Source organism: Maylandia zebra, linkage group LG18 (assembly GCF_041146795.1).
Source record: "Maylandia zebra isolate NMK-2024a linkage group LG18, Mzebra_GT3a, whole genome shotgun sequence".
Classification (NCBI taxonomy): domain Eukaryota; kingdom Metazoa; phylum Chordata; class Actinopteri; order Cichliformes; family Cichlidae; genus Maylandia; species Maylandia zebra.
Window position 1 is genome coordinate 22,328,039 of NC_135184.1, and position 15,966 is coordinate 22,344,004.

The window sequence follows — 15,966 nt, forward strand, 5'->3', positions numbered from 1 at the left end:
CATGTAAAGTAGTGTCTTTCATACCCCGGATGTGGAGTTCAGCTCAGCCAGAATGAAGAAGACGTACTCCTGCCCTGGCTCTAGAGCTCGGTTCTCAAAGCCGCCATAGTCCAGCTGGTCCCCCAGGGTGAAGAAAGCCGGCAGGATGGCAGGTGTGAAACGGGCTGTGATGTAAGCCCGGCGCAAGTCCACCTGCTTCTGCTGTCGAGTATCCTTCTGCCTTTGACTGATGTCTTTTAACAGCTAAAAGAAAGAAAGAGAAAGAGAAAAAAGACACAGACAAGCAAAATAAGCCTCTCCAATAACTGTGACTAATGTTTAAAGACTGATATTGAATTAAAAAGGGTAAGCGTTGCCAGGAGTTCTCAGAGATAGGATTGTGTGTGTTTATAGGTCTTTTCCTCCTCGCAGGCTCAGACATCAGTGGGTGCTGTTATTGTTGTGGTTCTCACCTCCTCTAGGTCCATTTCGTCTGGACTCTTGAGGTGTCTGATGACGCCGCGGGGCCTTCGCAGCGGAACCACAACAACATAAATATTCCTGTAGGAGTGCAAGAGGACAAACAACATAACAACAGCTGCAGTTGCACAATAGCAAACTGTCTGTAACTATTTTCACTTTAGAGCAGTCATGTACTGTTATCATCAGTGCCCCATACTGTTACCGTGACTGTAATCACCAGACTTGAACACAGCAAGTCAGATGACTGTCACCCCTATATGACATGACAACGTTTTCAAGGCCTGTAAGAGCATCTAAGGCTCAGTCTTTCAGCCTTACTTGATGGGACTGCGATTCTCCAGTGATGGCAAGATAAGCGTCACGGTGGTCTCGGAGTCACGAGTGCGGTCGATCTCAGGGCGGCGGATGGTGATCGTTGGGGATGTCTTAGCAGAGATGCGATGGCGAAGGCCTCCAGGGTTCCCCTCAGGAGCAGTGATTTTAAAGTCGTAGCTCGTGTTAGGCTGAAGGTTTGGGATGACTGCCTTTCTCAAGCGAGCGTCCACCTCCATTTTCTGACGGTTATATTCAACCTGAAGGGTGGGAAAGAGTTGGTGAAGCTAATCTTTATGTTGTGTGCTGTTTAAATAGTCATTTAATGCTATAGAACTAAATTAAGGAACATTTGTAAAATGCCCTGAATAAAGTTTTTTGATGGGTTTGTTTGAGAGTTTGAACTAAAATTCCGTTCAGCTGCTCCCAAGGGGTCATCACAGCGGGGGGCTCTGCACATTCACTTCGGCAGATTTAGTTTAGGTTTTTTTTTTTTTATACCAGATGCCCTTTCTGACGTTTTATTGGAGGAATGTGTGCTAAACTATTCTTAGCCAGGACCAGTGTAAACTAGGAGTTAGTAAACCTAGTCAGTTATTAGCAAGGGATATAATCCCAGTAAACCTCTTTTCTGGATTCAATAAATGAGATAATAAGTGCACTTTAAAGTGCTGGTAGATGGATTTTGCTATATTCAGTAAATGCTCAGTTTAATTGAACTTCTCATAGTCCAGAGAAATTCCACATGAATGCCTGTGGGTAGATCTGTGGGTGTATTATTGTGTCGGGGTCATGCATGCTAAAAATATTTTAAAAATGAGTCAGCAGCTCATAAGTGTTTTTAAATTTCACATTTTTTATTTGATCAATCTTGGATTTAAAAAAATATTGCCTGTTTTGCTTTTTATTTGTGTTCTTTTTATATATTAATTTTATACATTTTTATTAGATCTGTGTTACTCAGTATTTCACGCTTTATTTAAATAGTTTCTATCCTCTTTCCTGTCATACATTTTTTCTGCATGTCTGAGATGTTGTTTGTCCTACAATGTGCTGATCTGTAATTAACTCTTGCTATTTAAAATGCACTCTATAATTTCCAAAAACTTGACCCAAATAAAGCTGAGTATTATAATCTTAAGGATCCCACAGATGTTAAAACATTAGAGTTTTACGTAACACAATGAGGCACTGCACGTGCCATTCAACATACAGTAAAGCGATAGGGGTTGCTAGTCTCTGGAAACTCCCAGGTAAGAAGAACGCTGGTCTCAGTGGCCAGATTGACCGAAAAATTCCTCGGCACATCTGGGAAGTGAAGAAACAAACAGGCAGAGAGTCACTCGTGATGAAGCGTTTTATTAAAATCGCGGCGTCCTCTGCTTTTCTCGACCTGTAAAAATGGAGAACAGCCCGGTCAGTTGATGAGGAGGGGGAAAGACATGATGGTTAGGAGGATAGGCAGGTGATGAGGAAAGTGGATGGCAAGAGTAATAAGTACAAGTAAGAGACAGACTGGCTGCAGAAATGTGACATGCCACGTTGTTAGAGTGTAAGGTTGTGTTTGTTAGACTCAGACTTCAGCAAAGCCTTTGGAAAAGGTGGTAGTGAAGGTCTATCAGATAAAAAAAGCTTACCTGCAGATACAGCGCCAGACGCCGGTTTTCGCTTCAAATCAGACCGAACACTTACCTTCGCTATTAGATACTGTATATCCGAGCCCTGTATTGACTTTTACCTGAGGGTTTGTGATAAGCAGTGCTCTTGAAGCAAACATCCATTAACATTCAGCCTGCTTCCATTGGTGGTGAAGGGTAGGTGATGAAGGTATAAGTGAGTGAGTGGAGGAGATTGGGGAGAGTAGTTGTGTCCCGCACTTTGCAGTTCTCATCCTCTCTGAGGTGCACTGGTGAGAGGCAGACCTGTAAGAACTGGCCCAGACTTCATTAAGTTTAGTGTTTTTGGAGTGAAATCCACAGTAAGGGGAGATGTGAAGTTGAACCAGCGCTTAGAAAGGTGTTCCTGAGGCCGGAGGCCAGCCCTACCTGTTTCCAAGGACAGGGTGAGGCGCACCAGTAGTGGGCTGAAGGGGCCCGGCCCTGCCTTGTTGTGGGCTCTGAGCTGCACCTCGTAAGCTTTGCTGTGATTGAGGCCCAGGATGGTGTAGCTCGACTCACTTGCTGGTAGCGCTATCAGCCGTGGACGAGCAAAGGGGGTTGGAAAAGCGGAGGGGCCAGGGTCAGCAGAGGGTTGGGTGTGTGCAGCCTCTTTGTAGGCTAGAGTGTACTCTGTAATCACACCGTTGCTCTCCTCTGGGGTTGGGGGCAGCCAGGACAACTGCAGGGAGCAGCAAGTGACATTAACAAAGTCAGATATTTTGGGGTATCCCACGGGAGGAAAAATAGGGACTGTTATTTCCTGCTGGACTACATCTCCATAGCCTGCTCGGCTCTTTGCGGCGAGCACAAAGATGTAGGAGGAGCCTGGGGAGAGGTCTCTCGCAGTGAAGTTTCTCTCACGATTTGTGAAATCCACCGTGGTGTCTAAAGAGCTATTCTTCAGGCCAAACTGTAGGCGGTAGCCCTGGATTTCCACCGGGGCCCCCCGGCTATCAGAGCATTCCAGCGGAGGAGCCCACCGCACCACAACTGACGGGCTCGATCCCAGACGCACCCAAAGGGAGGGGGGACCAGGCACTGCAGACAACAGCGTAGGCAGCAGAAAAAAAGAAAATGAATAGAGATAAACATATATCACGCAAATACAGAAGAATTAGAATTGATTGTCGGCTTATTTATTGCCATCTCCTGGCGCAGCTTACTGTACGATCAATTCTTGAGTATGCTACTAAATCTGGGGCACTGAAATGTATACTTGACATATGCTTACCAATCCCCGGGGTCTGCACCAGCTTGGCTTTGCTGTGTGCTCCATCCCCTTTGGTGGTGTATGCTGCCACAGAGACAGAGTACAAAGTCTCTGCTTTCAGATCTCCTAAAATCAGCTCCTGCGGGAGAAAACACAAAATACCACCATCAAATACTGCAAACTCACTCCTTTCAATCTTAGAAAAAAAGACACTATTTATTGATTTATTCCCCTTTTTTGGGGAAGAACTGTGCATCAGCAAAAAAAAAAAGAAAAGAAAACTTACATAAGAGTTGATAATTAAATCTGTGGTCTATTAGCAGCATAGCGCTGTATGCATTAATAATTGGTTCATTTATAATGAGAAGAGGACGGGTAGTCTGCACTCACATATTGAGTCGCGTCATCCTCCTCCATCTTATCCCACAGACGAGACACACCCCACAGGCAGCCGAGACGGATGAGAGAAGGAGTGAGTCAAAGGAGCGGAGGAGAAAGGGAGGATGAATATAACAAATGAACACCATTTAATCATTTATATATTTAGCTATGCTGTCACCTGAGACTCGTCCAATAAGAGGTCTTTGATCCGGGGAAGGTTGCGTGATTCACCGCTCTCTGCCTGGCTGAAATGCACCTGGTAGCCACGGATCTGGCCTTGCCGTAACCGTGGCAACACTGGGCGCCACGTGACTCGGAGAGCCGAGGAGTTCAGCGGCTGGACATCCACCTGACGAGGGGCTGCGCCGGGAACTGAGCACACGTGTGGAATTAATTAAGTGACCAAAGTTCTAGCCAGTAAATAATCAACTTAGCAGTCAATAACGTTTAGGTCTGATCTGCGGCTCTCACGCTCACCGTCCTCGTCTGTTCTGCAGAGCACAGCAGGGCTGCTGGGTCCAGTCCCCTCTGCGGTAGAGGCTGCAATAGTGATGTTGTACCAACTCCATTTCTCCAGCCCCTCTACCACTGTCTGCCCCTGCTGGGCCGGGATAGGAAGGTCTTTCACCTCCGGACCCAGACCTCCACCTCCTGCCCCAGAAACTTTCCGGTATCTCAGCTCATAACCTGCCAACTCGCCATTCTGGCCCTCCATTGGAGGAGGCCCCCAACTTACTCTCAGCGAGGTGGAGCTGGCACTCTCGCAGGACACACCCTCTGGTGCGGCTGAGGGCTCTGATTGGACAAAGGGCAAGCAGGGCAATTGGCAAAGAGTTTAGGAGAGATGACCCGGGAGAAGGTAAAATACAAGCAAAAGGACAGGAGATAAGGATAAAAAAGGAAACAATGAGAAACTAAGGTAAACTGAACTGAAAGAGATAACACTGGGACAAACCTGAATTGGGCAAAAAAAGGGGGAGCAACCACATAATGTAAAAGCATAATGTTAGCCTGAGAGCCTAATGAAATAAACCAGAGACAAGAGTATCGACCCTAAGTGGACAACTTAATTATACCCAAGGAGAATGTGCATCCAGCAGTCAATGATTATATCTTATCCCCTGGCTATAGGTAGTGCCAAAAAAGGCTCGAGATTTATGAATGAAAAACAGATAAATGTCTGTTCTCTTTCAAAAAAATGGGGATGCACAGCTAGCTGCACGACAGCACAGACACATGTATACATTTCACATGACCAGCCGGCTAATCCTCGAGTCCTCAAGACGGTAGGGTGGTGTGAGATTTTTCACTGTGGCTGACTAGAGAAAGGTCTTACACATCGCAGCAGGAGATTAAAAAAAACAAAAAACCCACTAAACCAGATCTCATACGGTGCTGAAAGGATTTAGGAGGCAGGTAAAGGAGAAAAAAACAAAAGAAAAAAAAAACACAAAACAAAATCTGAGATCCCGGAGGGGAAAAAAGGAGCTAAGACGGGAAATTGAAAGTCAAGCTAGAATGATGAATTGCAGACACTGAATCAGACAGAGGCTTGGATATTTACTGTCACAGACATGAGTGCAGAAACAGAAATCACGAAAAGACACCACAGATTTACGAATCACAGATATAGCTCAACCAATATAATGTCATTTAAGTAAGACACACACACACAAACAAAGGCGGGCATGTCCGAGGTCCAGGCTTGTGCGTGTGTGTGTGGGAGTGTAATAGTCATGGCTGACAGGTTCAAGTATCTATCCACTCAGCCATACAGCCACTGTTCTGTTGGCCTCGGGGGACAATCTAGATGTGCACCAAAGCTTGGCGATAAGAAAGCGCACATAACCTCCCTGGGAAATGAATTCTGCTGCATGAAATAGTCTGCTTATCTAGCACCTTCCCTTTTTCCAAATATCACCCCCCCCCCCAACATCCTCTGGTACACAACCTTGGTTACTCTTTCCGTTTGGGAGTAAAGAGAGAAGAGAACCCCACTAAACGCAGTCTGATGGGTGACTGCAAGTACTTACCACTTAAAGGAAAACAGCGCGGTGAACTGCGGGGCTTTTCATATCGACTTTATAAATTCTTTTCCTTGTACCATTTTTCTGTTATCCTTTCTTGAGAGCAGATATGAAATAACTTGGTGTCAGAACAAAATGGTGGAACTCATTTAACTCTTATTGGCTAAGAGTGATTGCACAAAAATAGAAAAAAACCCAAAGAAATCAGAGAAAAGGAGACAAGGGAGAGAATCTAAGCTCAGCGTGGGTAAAATACAGACTGGCCAGCACTTACCTGTCAACAAAGCAGGCTACCCGCCATCCTTTAATGCTCCTGACCACTGGCTGCTAGCCAATAAGTGGCAGACAGTTGCACCCTTTCAAAGACATTAGACACTGATAGAGTGGAAAGAGTGAAAAGAGGGCAAAGGAAAGGAAGAGTGAAACATTAATCGGTGCTCCATCTCCATCTGTCATGATGTTTTGGCTGTGCGAGAAAGAGAGAGGCTGAGGGGTGGAAGAAAGGCACGGTCAAACAGAGATGGATGGGTTGGAGGAGGGGGTGGGCTGGACGTATGGGTTGATAAACGAGACACATGGAGAGATGCAGAGACGGCTTCCAGGTTTTACCAGGCCGGGAGCTGAGGGAAATGTACCGCTACGAGCTGTGTGTGAGAGCGTTTGGAGGACAAAATGTTTCCAAGATATTCGCGGCACAATACATTAAATAAATAAATAAACACAATAGAATTTGAATTTGTGGGATATGCGTTGGTGTGTGCAGGAACACTGTGAATCCGGCTCAGTCGAGACGTACTGGCTTGTGATGTCCTCTGCACCAGTTCGTTAGTGAAAGCGCCGATGCCTTTGCTTGAGATGGCAGCCAGGGAGAAGGAGTACTCGGTGTTCGCTTTGAGACCCTCCACAGTGTAAGAATTCCTGGGCCCGAAGGTCAGCTTCTCCTGTGAGAGAGAAGAGAGGGGAGCAGAGAGGTGCGACGATGAGGGAGGGGGGGAGATGAGAAGAGTAAAAAGAGAGACATTAGAGAAGAGCTGGAGAAGAGAAGTTGACCGAGAGTGCGACCACTAGACACAAGGGTGCAGGACTTTGGGGTTAATCTTTTAAAAAATCTTCTTTTATCTCCCTTTCAAGCCTTTGTCTTGATAAGAAATCCACTCAGCAGGTGGATTTATTAAAAAAACAGACTAAGAGGTCTTACCAAGCTGCCAAACTTGACAGGTTTGTAGAGGAGCTCATAGTTGACGATTTTCTCTTTGTTGTGGACAGGCTCCCAGGTCAGCTCTATGCTCGTGTCTGTCACTTTACCCACTTTAAACTTGCTTGGCTGGCCAGGGACTGCAGGGAACAGGACAAAACACACTCAAATAAGACCTTGGCTTACAGCAGTGCTAATACTTGGCTTTGCACTATTCATAAAGATTATTTATTATATGTATAACTCTGTTTCATTGAGTCATTCAAATGCAATGAATATTTTTTTGATAATGTATTCATCATTATTATTGGTAATTGTGCTAGAAAGACTTCAATTTAGACAAAGGTTTTAAAAAATGTACTTAAACCCAACCTAATTACTAATCATTTAAGTACTAACCCTTAAACATCTAATCATAAATCGGATTCTTACATATACTTTCATTTCTTTATGTGTCAGAAACTGTTAGAGACTAAAAGTGGAGCAGAAGTAAAAGTGCCACAGAAATTTAACCAGCAATACCGTCGCAGTTTTTTTTATTTTGTCATCTCTTTTCACCTCCCATCATATAAACCTAGCAGCTTCTCAGGAGCTGTCACGGTGACACAATCAGCACCGGGGCATGAGGGATATTTCTCGCTGTTAATCCCTGTTTCCTTCACATAAATCTCCACACTTCGGTCCCGGCTGGTAGAATTTATTCACTTTGAAGAAGTCATATGTTCTGACAGGTCAAACTTTCACAGTGGCTTGCTACTCAAACTTTACATAAGCTCCTCGAATAAGCTCCTGAGCGGTTTGTATACTTGCACATAATCACGAGTACTTACTCATTTGTGCTCTGCTGCACATGCTCGTCTGAAAAAATAACCATTACTCATCCACACATAAGTAAATGCAAATGGCTACTTAGCCGTTATCAATGCACTAGCATGCGGGCTAAATTTATTCTCTTTCACGAACGTCTACCGATGATTATGTCGATGCACGGTCGCGCACTAACCTCCACGCAAGACTTTAACGTGGACGGGGTCTGAGAAGGGTCCGTCCCCAACGGAGGTGAAGGCGAGGACCTGGATGGTGTAGGTCTCTGAGGTTACCAGGTTCTGAATGGTAGTGAGCACACTATCCTGGACGTTATGAATCTGCCACTCGTTTATAGGCCGGGACGGATCCATGGTGTAGTACACACGATAGCCTTTCACCTACAAAACATAGCAAAAGGAAAGCCACCCAGTGAATCGTGCGGACAAGTTTGTTTTGATTGGGACTGGATTTTAAGGTCATCGGGGACTGGGATGCATTACGTGACTTTCACCTAATCCCACTGTCCTACAACCGGGGTAATCCATAATGCCATCTTTTAACACAACAAGAATTTACGGCAGCCAAGGTCATCGTGTCTGAATTATTGTTTGACTTCAGGTCCAACAGATTACTGTTTCCTAGAGGTCACTGTCATAAGGTGCAGTTTTACATTTCGTCCTGATAAAGCTTCAATAAAATAAATAAATAATACTGTGGATGCCATCAGATTGTAGCATTTAAAATGTGATCACGATATTCCTCGTCTGTGGGATTAGTTTATGGGTAGTACAAAGTATAGCTCTCCTGTTATTACTCTTTAATATCCATAATCCTCATATGCACTCAGTTTCAGTCTTGTACTTTTATGGACCTACGGTGCAGGTTGGTAGGCTTGAAAAAGGAAACAGGCCTCTGGAGGGAGCGCTCTGTACTTAGAGAGGACTGTCCAATTACCCTTTCCTTCTTTAGAGAGAAGAGCACAGGGAGACATCTATCTATCTATCTATCTATCTATCTATCTATCTATCTATCTATCTATCTATCTATCTATCTATCTATCTATCTATCTATCTCTCTGTCTGTCCATCGGTCCGTCCTCTCTGTTACAGAACACAAAGCACAAAAATGAAGGACTTTTTCTGCTGGGTATCTGAGGTCTCGGTGCAGGCATTCACCACCCTTTTGAGAACATTTTTCAGGTTGACAGCTGGAGAAGCATGCCAGCAGATAAAAGGAAATGTAAAAATGTGTGTTTTCCTCTACTGATAACAGATCAAACAGGGCTGTTCCAATCCTCATCTCACCTGTCCATTGGGCTCTTCCGGTTCTTCCCAGCGGACCATCACAGTGTTCTCAGAGATAATGTGAGCTTGGACGTTTCGCGGCGGGCTGGCGGGGGCTTGCTCTCCCGTACGAGCCTCCACGCGAGCGGACGGGGGCCCCTGGCCGATGGTATTATAGGCTGAAACTCTGATTTCGTACTCTGTGTTGGGGTAGAGCCCCCCGATGCTGTAGCGGGTGGTGGTGATGCTGTCCACTGTCTCATACTTGCTGTCGGGCCCTTTGGCTCGGTACTGAATGATGTAGTAGGAGACGGGGTCGGGGTTGCCAGAGTCCCATGTGATGGTCACACTGGTGGCTGTGGTCTCGGTGACAATGGGCGTGCCGGGAGGCTTTGGTAAAGCTGGGGATTAGAGTGGCAGCAGGTGATTTAAACGTTTGAAAAAAGAAAAATACTCTCTTGGTCTCAGTGTTGAAATTACATTTTATATTTAGTGGAAATACTTGATTCTTTTACAGTATAAATGTTGCTTTGTTTAACATATATTACATTTAGATTCAACCTGCTAAACTGCATTTCTTTAGTGGTACTTGCAGTGTCCAGTGACAGTAACATTTAACCTGAAATACACTGATTAATAAATTAAGGATGCTACGTTATACTATTTAAATTGCTACACTTTCACCTACAAGGGATGCCAGAACCCTGCTGAGTACATATGAGAAGACAGCTGAACTTTTCTACTTTCTCAGGCTAAAATTAAAAACATTCTTAGGCATCTAAAGGTTGCCGGGGCCCTTACTCTTCACTAAGACCTGAGCGCTGGCCTCAATGATACCCAGGCTACTCATTGCCACACAGGTGTAGTTTGCAGACTCGCGGACACTATTGAGCTCCAGCACGTTCCGTCCAATCGGCATTTCATCCTCGGGAGTCAGGTCCTCGTTACCCAGCATCCACTTGACATAAGGCATGGGTGAACCCACAGCCACGCAGGTGATGTTGATGCTCCCTCCTGGCATGATCTCGTGGTTGGAAGGGAGGATGGAGAAACGAGGGGGCACGCGGCGCACTGGGAAAGGAGGAGAGTCGGGAGGGGAGAAAGGAAGTGGGACGGGGGTGGGGGAGAGGGGTTAAGGAAGGGGAAGGAGAAAAGTGGGGAAGGGAGTGAGAAGGAGAAAGGTGGAGAGAAAGAAGGAGGAGGGGGCAAGGGAGTAAAGGGGGGAGAGAATGAGAAGAAAAAGAGCGAGGCAGAGAGCGAGATAGAGATTGAGAGAGAGAAAGAGAGAGAGAGGGCGAGAAAGATAAAAAAGAAAGAGAGAGAGAAGGAGAGGAGAGGTAACAGGAAGGGGGAGAATGAACTTCAGGGTTTTTACAGAAAATTACATAGGGATATTTCAAGTTTAGTCCCAATTACTTTATGGCACTGATGAATCCAACAAAAAGACACAAATCTTGTGCTGAGCTCAACCACTCAGAGTGAGCTGCCTTCTCAAAATAATAAAGTGACAAACTCTTGAGTATCATTTCATCCAGGACATGACACCTATAGTCAGTTTCTCTTTCGTAAAAAACCAAAACCCAAAAAACGACAACAGCGGGTTTTTTTTTTTTTTTACGGGTTATCAATTTATGCAGGAAGCAGATTTATGCAGAATTATTAATAAAACACCTCGAAGCAGTGACTAAGCAGGCTAAACTTTAGCAGTAACTTATGAGGGAAAAAACTTTTCTTCATTCAGATTGCCGTGCCTTGAGGTGCCTGTGCGGTAGATGGGCTCCTTTTAGAGAGTATATGCATCATGGGGGCCAATCAATAGGCCCTGCCTGCTATTTGTGTCCCCATGAGAAGAACAAGCAAAGTGGCAAGTTATATCCAATACTGCATCTGTCAGAGCTCGGTTGACTACACATTAGGGGAGAGATGCATCGAGAGACTGAACTCATAGGTCACTTGCATGCCTGGGCGACTCAAGAGGGATAAAATGGTGGAGAAACACAAAGAAGAGAACGAAGAACTGTGGACTGAGAGGGGGGACAGAGAGAAGCAAGATAAGAGCAGAGACACGGGAGGGACAGATCGAAGGACAGAAAAGAAAAAGACAGAGAGACAAAGAAAAAGAGCGAGAGGGAGGGAGAGAGAGAGAGAGAGAGAGAGGCAGCTCTGCTTCTCTTCCAGACAATGAAACGCAATGTAGCAAAGGACAGCCACATTGTACAACAACATACTGTACAATACATAGGATTCAAAACTGATACAGTGTGTAGTCAAATGAATAGGAAATGTGGACAGGAGTGGATCAAGGGTTCTAAAAAGGTGTTGTGGCATTTACAAAGTGATCATCGGACACATTTAAGTAAAGAACACCAAGACAGCATGAGAGAACGAGGCAGAACGGGAAAGAACGAGTGCGAGCAAAAAGAGAGATATGTGAGGTAGTATGTGCATGTTTATAAGTTAATAAACTTATGTACATGTGTCTGTCGCTCCTACACATCAGGGTGCAGACAGAATGCAGAAGGAGAAGAAGGAGAAGAGAAAAAAGGAGGGGATGGGAAAGGAGGGGAAAAGACAGGGGAGAGAGGATTAGAAGAGGGTTCGTGGGGAAGGAGGGAAAAGGGGGAAGAAAAGAGGAGCGAGGAAGAAGAAAACACATGGATCTATTTTAAAACACGGCTGTATACCAGAGTCAGGCCCATTCAGAAAGAAGGTGCTTCAAAAGTAAGAGAAGAGGGAGAGAGAGAGAAAGAGAGAGAGACAGAGAGAAAAGGACTTGAAGAGAACGGATGTTGAAAGAACAGAGAAGAAGAGGATACCCGTGGGTCAAAAACACAGGAAACAGAAAGAGACAAAAAGAGTAACGGACAAACATCTCTGGATGAAAGGAGAGAATGAAAGGGAAGGCAGACAAAGAGCAGAAACATTGTTGAAACTAAACTCAAAACTAGAAAGCTTATATGTGCGATAAACAACACAAGCCCTAAAAATAGACAGTTTAAAAAAGATTACGAATAAAAGAAGATATCCCTACAGTAGCAAAACAATAAGAGTCTAGTCTTTTTTTTCTCAATTACTTGCAAATCCAGCAATAAATCTAACGCTATATGAAAGAAAATGTCAAATTAAATACTTGAATGAATACATAAATATTGATAAATTTGCTGCATAACCTCCACTCCTTAATGAGTGACATCATTACTGGGAATCTTCGTGGGCCACATCCCCCCTACTCAAAGCATCTAGAGACAATTGGATAGAAGTTAACATTTTTGCATGATTTCAAGAAATTAAAAAAAAAAGTAAATAGTTGTGGTCATTTCACGAATAACAAAGTTCAAAGCAACTTGGAAAAACAAACCAAAGCAATAAAAAAAAAATCAAACTTAAAAATATACCCAGAATTGGATACAGAAGTTAAAGACAAGAAAGAGACAAAGAGACAAAAACAGGTAGATCTGTTAGAAAACAGACATGATTGGGCAGGCATCTCCTCATCTGAGCATGCTGGAGAGACACGCACACAGACTGCATCCATGACAGCTCCATGCACAAGACAAAGCAGGTGCAATGCAGCAGGACCAAAACGTCAGTTTAAGCCACACGGGCATGTATCTGTCAACACAGCAAGAATAAATAAAAGATGTCAATGTAAGCATGTGGGCTAATTTGATAATGCTTTAAGTTTAAGGATGAAAGTAAAGACTCAAGATGACTGTTCGGTAATCTCCTACATCAAGCGGTGGAGTAGTTCTAAAAATACCGGTCGTGAACACAGACGACGACTGAAGAATCCACTGGGGAGCCAAAGGTGAGTACTTTACAATAAAGTGAGCTCATAACAAGGGATAATCCTTTTTGTGCTCACAGAGCCTCTAGCTTAAAGTTAATCGAGCCAGGACGCATGATTCCCCACCATTTTCTATACAGTTTGTACGAGCCAGGAGCTTCGCTCTTTATTAGTGGAGCTATCATTAGTCCTGTTCTCTGCAGGGAGTCTGGAGGCTACGGGCTGGGGAGACCTTGGCACAGCCATAAGGATTACCGCTGAATCTCAGCATCGCTATATAGCTGACATTTACTCAGCACCATCTTGTCTGTCTCAAGGACACAGCTTTCATTAACCACTGTAATAAGAGAGAATCATTAATACCCCTCTCAATATCTAAGATTGAGAATGGATATAATTAATTTCAAATGTCAGTCAACAAAGACGTATCACAGTGTTTGGTGGGGAGTCAAGCAAGGTAAGACATGGCCTAGACTGTATAACAGTCCATTAAAGAGAGCTTATTTTACTTATTACTGTATAATAAACCTTCAGAGGCTACCTGTAGAAAATGTGCAGCATTAGTATGAATATTTAAAGCACACAGGTGGAAAAGGGGAAAAAATAAACAAATAAACAAATAAATAAAACCTGTAACCTTGTAAACCTTATGTCTTTTGTCTCATAGCTGTGGAAAATACAAATCAAATGAACTTGGTTGAGGTGTAGCTAATTTAAGTATTCTATAATGTCTAAAGCAAGGCATCCTATTTTTCATATTATGCTTGAGTATGTAACACAAGCAGCAATGCTGGGTGTTATTATTAGGAGTGGGGCAGACAGACGTGTGTGCCAGCAGAGGAGGCTCTGCGGCTAGCTGTCTTGAAGTGTCTCTAATGTTATGGCTTATGGACATGATATTAATGCAATTGTCTGACAAATAAAATGGCTTTCTGAATGGTTAACACAGTATCCTAATGAGATGCATCTCGGTGGATGCATCTTGCTAATCGGTCTTGCTAATGCGCATCCACCTTTTCATCTAAACATGGTAACTTCTGGCTCCAAAGGAAAAAAAAGAAAGCAAACAAAAAATTATTGCTCACAATCCATCTTTTATGTACAGTCTATGATGCTCCATCGTAACACGTGTATTCTGAACTGTAGTGCAGTGGTTCCGGATAATTTAGCCAACGTTAATGTTAGTTTCAACACTAGTGTCCATCATCAGTCACGTGACCCGTCCTCTTGCCATTTTGAGTTTGCGTCATGAATTTATACCAGTGAGTGATTCTCGTCTGACAAACCGAACGTAAAACTGCAGAACAAGGGGGCATACACAAGCAAGTGCAAGACTTCCACTCAACAAGTGCAGCACTGGAGCAGATGTGATGACATGGGAACAAAGACAAGCCGCCAAACAAGATGGTACAAAGGGGAAAAGAATTAAAAAAAAACATACACACACAAAAAAACAGTAGCAAGACATGACAAGACAGCAAGTTCAATCAGATCACAATCTGAGCATATCAATAAGCGTGATAACACACTGTGCCATGCTCTGGTGTCAGTCCGTCAGTCAACACACATGCAAGCGGTGCTCCTTTCTCTTTCTCTCTCACTCCTTCCATGCAAACATTGCCTCTTTTTAATCTTCCAATTCTTGGGTCTCCATGACAACAAGATCATACCATGCAGAAAACATTGATCGGGGAGTGAAGGCAATACCAAGGGTTCTGCACACAAGGCCTCACAATGCAGTCAATGCACTCTGCTGCGTAGGCAGACCGCTTCATCATCGCAGCAGCTTTACTCTCATCATTTTGGATACAGGTTTGAATCATTTCACTTCAAATCTACTCCGCTGTCCTTTAACTCATACTGTGGTTTGTTTTTTTTTTTGTCGTCTTTTTTTGTTTCCCTCTGTTTCAATAAGTGAAGCTTTCTGAAACAAAGGAGTAACAAAAGAAAAGAAAGAGCGCACCAACCTTCTCGAAGCTCTGAGGGATGGAAGGGGGTTGATGCAGAACACAATGACGTGAGAGGGGAGAGAGAGAACGGGGAAACACAGAGAGAATAAAAACGGCCAGCGCAAAGCCACTCGCTTCACTGCACCACACACACACGCACGCACACACACACACACACACGCGCGCGCACACACACACGCACGCACCAGTCAAACTGCATTCACGCTTCTCTGTTATCCCACGTAAAATAGAAACTAGAACTTGCAATACTGGACATTGGTTGTGGCCTTTGAGCCATAAGCCAGTGTTACAACAGCACCCACAGATTTATTTAAGCATGTGGGGTCCACAGTGATCCCATTAATGTGAAACACTGTAAAGCCAAAATTACATCTTGACTCTCACTCCCAATTTTGTTCAAATCTCTCAACCAATTAATCTGCCTCTAGTACAGAAACCACTTTAGCAGACAGATCAGTGATGTTTCCATGCAGTTAAACCAAGGTGTGGTCCCGCTTTATCCTTGCTTTGATTCAACCGTCGGAGCTCGCACCAAGGTTTAAGGTGGACTTGTTAAAGGTGGTTGTGAGAAATACCAAACAACAGAATCAACATATATTGTAGACAATGGATGGGTTAGTAATACTTGTTAAAGAGCACAGTAATACAGAAGAGGTAGTTTTACTAGTAATACCTAAGGCACCTTCGTCACAGTGATTTTTCGGTGTCTGTGTCTTGTTCGTGCGTGTACGTGCATGTGTGTTCTGCGTTTCAGGTCCTACCTCGCACGTATAAGTTGGCGGGAGAAGAGTAGCGCACGCCTTGGGAGTTGGTGGCCACACACTCGTACTTCCCTTGGTCTGTTTCCTCGCTGTTCTCAATCTGTAACGCTCCT

At 44.2% G+C, this 15,966-nt stretch overlaps 1 protein-coding gene across 6 annotated transcripts in view; it reads right to left on the bottom strand.

Annotated features, from left to right (window-relative positions):
* Positions 1-15,966, bottom strand: part of ptprsb (protein tyrosine phosphatase receptor type Sb) — a 71,539-nt gene that overhangs the window by 18,471 nt on the left and 37,102 nt on the right. For 2 of the 6 annotated variants that reach the window (XM_076876407.1, XM_076876408.1), the window contains exons 6-21: positions 15,854-15,964; positions 11,810-11,824; positions 10,137-10,406; positions 9,357-9,736; positions 8,249-8,450; positions 7,249-7,385; positions 6,847-6,991; positions 4,501-4,818; positions 4,202-4,395; positions 4,033-4,059; positions 3,664-3,781; positions 2,820-3,470; positions 1,988-2,082; positions 781-1,034; positions 453-540; positions 25-243 (exon numbers count right to left, since the gene is read on the bottom strand). In XM_076876407.1, coding sequence (XP_076732522.1) covers positions 25-243; positions 453-540; positions 781-1,034; positions 1,988-2,082; positions 2,820-3,470; positions 3,664-3,781; positions 4,033-4,059; positions 4,202-4,395; positions 4,501-4,818; positions 6,847-6,991; positions 7,249-7,385; positions 8,249-8,450; positions 9,357-9,736; positions 10,137-10,406; positions 11,810-11,824; positions 15,854-15,964 — 3,224 coding nt within the window. The remainder of the gene's footprint in view (positions 1-24; positions 244-452; positions 541-780; positions 1,035-1,987; positions 2,083-2,819; positions 3,471-3,663; positions 3,782-4,032; positions 4,060-4,201; positions 4,396-4,500; positions 4,819-6,846; positions 6,992-7,248; positions 7,386-8,248; positions 8,451-9,356; positions 9,737-10,136; positions 10,407-11,809; positions 11,825-15,853; positions 15,965-15,966) is intronic. The other 4 variants (XM_023154614.3, XM_076876410.1, XM_076876411.1 and 1 more) reach the window with 3 other exon arrangements.